Raw genomic sequence first — 3,307 nt, forward strand, 5'->3', positions numbered from 1 at the left:
CTGATTTGCTAGAATTTTATTGAGGATCTTAGCATCTATGTTCATCAAGGATATTGGCCTGTAGTTCTCTTCTTTGTGGTTTCTTTATCTGGTTTTGGTATTAGGGTGATGCTGGCTTCATTGAAAGAGCTTGGAAGTATGCCTTCCTCTTGAAATTTTTGGAGTAGTTTGAGGAGGATAGGTTTTAGTTTCTTGAATGCTTGTTAGAACTCACCTGTAAGGTCATCAACACCAGGGCTTTTGTTTGCTCAAAGTTTTTTTGATAATTGTTTCAATTTCATCAGTAGTTATAAGCTTATTCTGTTTTTTTTTTTTTTTTTAATTCTTCTTGATTGAGTTTTGGAAACTTGTATTTTTTAGGAATATATCCATTTCGTCTAGGTTGTCCAGTTTGCTGGAGCAGAGTTGTTAGTGGCATTTCTTTTTATTTTTTATAATCCTTTGTCTTTCTGTGGGGTCGGTTGTTATTTCACCTTTTTCGTTTCTGATTTTGTTTATTTGGGTCCTCTCTCTTTGTTTGATGGTGAGCCTGGCTAGAGGTTCATCAATTTTGTTTATCCTTTCAAAGCACCAGCTCTAAGTTTCATTGATCTTTTGTATTCTTTTTTTGGTTTCCATGTTGTTTATTTACTTTCTGGTCTTTATTATTTCCTTCCTTCTGCTCACTCTGAGCTTTTCTTATTGTTCTCTTTCTGGTTCTTTAAATTATACAGTTAGATAATTTATTACCATTTTTTTCTTGTTTTTTGAGGTAGGCCTATAGAACTATGAACTTTCCTCTCAGGACTGCTTTCACTGTGTCCCATAGATTTGGGATTGGTGTGTTTTCATTATCATTTTTTTCCATGATGCTTTTAATTTCTTCTTTGATCTTTTTGGTAACCCAATCATTGTTTAATAGCATGCTATTTAGCCTCCAAGTGTTTGATTTTTCCCATTGTTTTTATTGTAGTTGATTTCTAATTTTATGCCATTATGATCTGAGAAGATGCTTGATATGATTTCTATCTTCTTGAATTTGAAGAGACTTTGCCTGTGTCCTAATATGTGGTCTGTCTGAAAATGTCCCTTGTGCACTTGAGAAGAATGTGTATTCTGAGCTTTGGGGTAGATTCTTTTTTAAAAAAAAAAAAAACAACTTTATTGTTGAAAGTATTACATATGTCTTCCTTTTTCCCCATTGACCTCTGCCAGTATTTTTTTTTTTTAAGATCACTGTAGTTTTGGCTGCATTGCTCAGTTGGCTGAAGCATTGTCTAGTAAACTAAAAAGGATGTGGGTTTGATTTCATTCAGGGCACATACCTACATTGTGGGTTCCATCCTGGTTGGGGTACAGGAGGCAACTGATGTCTCTCGCTTCTCTCTCTCTCTCTCTCTCTCTCTTCTCTCTCTCTCTCTCTCTCTCTCTCTCTCCCCTCTCTCCCATCTCTCCCCTCTATCCCCTCTCTTCCCTCTCTCCCTCTCTCCCTCTCTCCCTCTCTCCCCTCCTATGCTCTTTCTTTTTTCCTATCTGCCCCTCCCTCCCCCTCTCTCTAAAAAAAATCAATGTGTTCTCAGGTGAGGATTAAAAAAAATTTATTCTAGCTACTGTAGGGTGAATCTATGAGCATTGGGAGCTTGGCTAGGGTAGATTTCTAAAGCCTGGTGTTCACTTTAGAAATAATGATTGTATGTTGTTTGTGTGGGCATACTGTATTATTAGATATAAAATTCATTTAATACTTCGTGAAAATAATTAAAATTAAATTTATAATATATTTTTGAGAAAATTATCTTTGAAAAGATAACATTAGGTTTTAAATAGTTTCAAAATGGAAGAAGATTTAGAGCACTATTAGCATGAAAAGGCCAACTTCGAAGAACTATAGGTGAAATTTCACTGTAATCAAGAGAACTCAGCATGATCTCAATCTCAAACATTATAAAATTATTTTGATATCATTGTTTGCAGTACTGTCTTTTCTTCTGTGAGTGCATTTATGTGTGTGCAGTTAACATAGAGTAAATAATGAAATATCTGCCATTTTTCTTAATTAATATTTAAGTAAATGAGTTCATTTTTTGTTCATGTAATTAAATTTTTTATTGTATGATAATTTCTTTATTTTAATTTTAATAAGTAAATTCCTACATAGAATTTCAAGTTTATTTGTTTCAAATCATTAACTTTCATATAAGGATGCCAGGATACTTTCTCAGTTTCTGAAAAAAGCGCCTGTGACTACTATAAACGTAATTGCTTCTACTAAATTTCCTAAAGTAAAAACAAACAAACAAAAAAACATCTAAAACACTACTGATTTTCACTGTCATTTTGTAAACTAATTAGTTAACTGTGCCAGACATTTTATTTCTTCTTATTTGATATTATAATAGACTTTTATATGTGTTCTAATTTCAGGCCTTTGAAGACAATTTAATGGAAGCAAGGAAAGAAATTGAAGTTTCACAGAGTAAATACAATGCTCTCTCATTAGAGTTGACTAATAAACAGACTGAACTTATCCAGAAGGATATGGATATTACCCTGGTCAGGCAAGTATATTCAGTTTTTAATTTAACATTATAGAAATGTCATTAGTTATTCAGAATGGTAGCATTTCTGGTTATTGTTAGTACCACAAAATTACAAAAATATGTTTTCTGTGGGTACATATGTTTGTGCATTGAAACTATCTGAAATTATATACACCAAACTGGGAGTATTTGTTGGGGAGAATGAGCGGTTTCATGGGATTGGGAAAAGCATGCTCCAAGAGTAGCCTTGTTTCAGTTTTTAAATAAAAAAAAATACATTCATTTATTTTCTTTAAAATTCGTAGCCATATGTAATTATTGTTACAATGAAAAATAATAAACCCATTTTTTATTTTTATTACATTGTAAATAGTTTTAGTTTGTGAAATATTAATTCTGTATCAAAATAGTTAATTTTATAGTACTAACCATAAAGTAGGATTACTTGAAAAACTTGTGTTTTTAAGCATTTTGAAAGATGTTAAACTACCTATTAATTTAATTCATAATTACCTTTATCAGAAAATAGTGTTAAAGTATAAACATATTAATGTATATATACACATATACAAATATGTCATGTATATAAACACATATGTATGCATTTGTACATTTTTACTTAATTGAAATAAAATCATACAAAGTTTATCATATCTCTGGTGCTACCACTGTATATAGTATGTATATAATAAACTTATATACATATATAATTATAATATAATATATAATCTATCATATGTAATTACTATACATACATATTATATATCCTATCTAATAATAGACAAACA

The 3,307-nt window shown here is 30.9% G+C and overlaps 1 protein-coding gene across 7 annotated transcripts in view; it reads left to right on the forward strand.

The window, feature by feature from the left end:
• CNTLN (centlein) overlaps nt 1–3,307 on the forward strand; it is a 268,476-nt gene that overhangs the window by 88,786 nt on the left and 176,383 nt on the right. For all 7 annotated transcript variants that reach the window (XR_001514051.1, XM_015564722.1, XM_015564724.1 and 4 more), the window contains exon 6: nt 2,404–2,537. Coding sequence is in view for 6 of the 7 variants with exons in the window: in XM_015564722.1 (XP_015420208.1) it covers nt 2,404–2,537 (134 nt within the window). In the remaining variant the exon portion in view is untranslated. The remainder of the gene's footprint in view (nt 1–2,403; nt 2,538–3,307) is intronic.

The sequence above is a fragment of the Myotis davidii genome, unplaced genomic scaffold (genome assembly GCF_000327345.1).
Source record: "Myotis davidii unplaced genomic scaffold, ASM32734v1 scaffold197, whole genome shotgun sequence".
Classification (NCBI taxonomy): Eukaryota; Metazoa; Chordata; class Mammalia; order Chiroptera; family Vespertilionidae; genus Myotis; species Myotis davidii.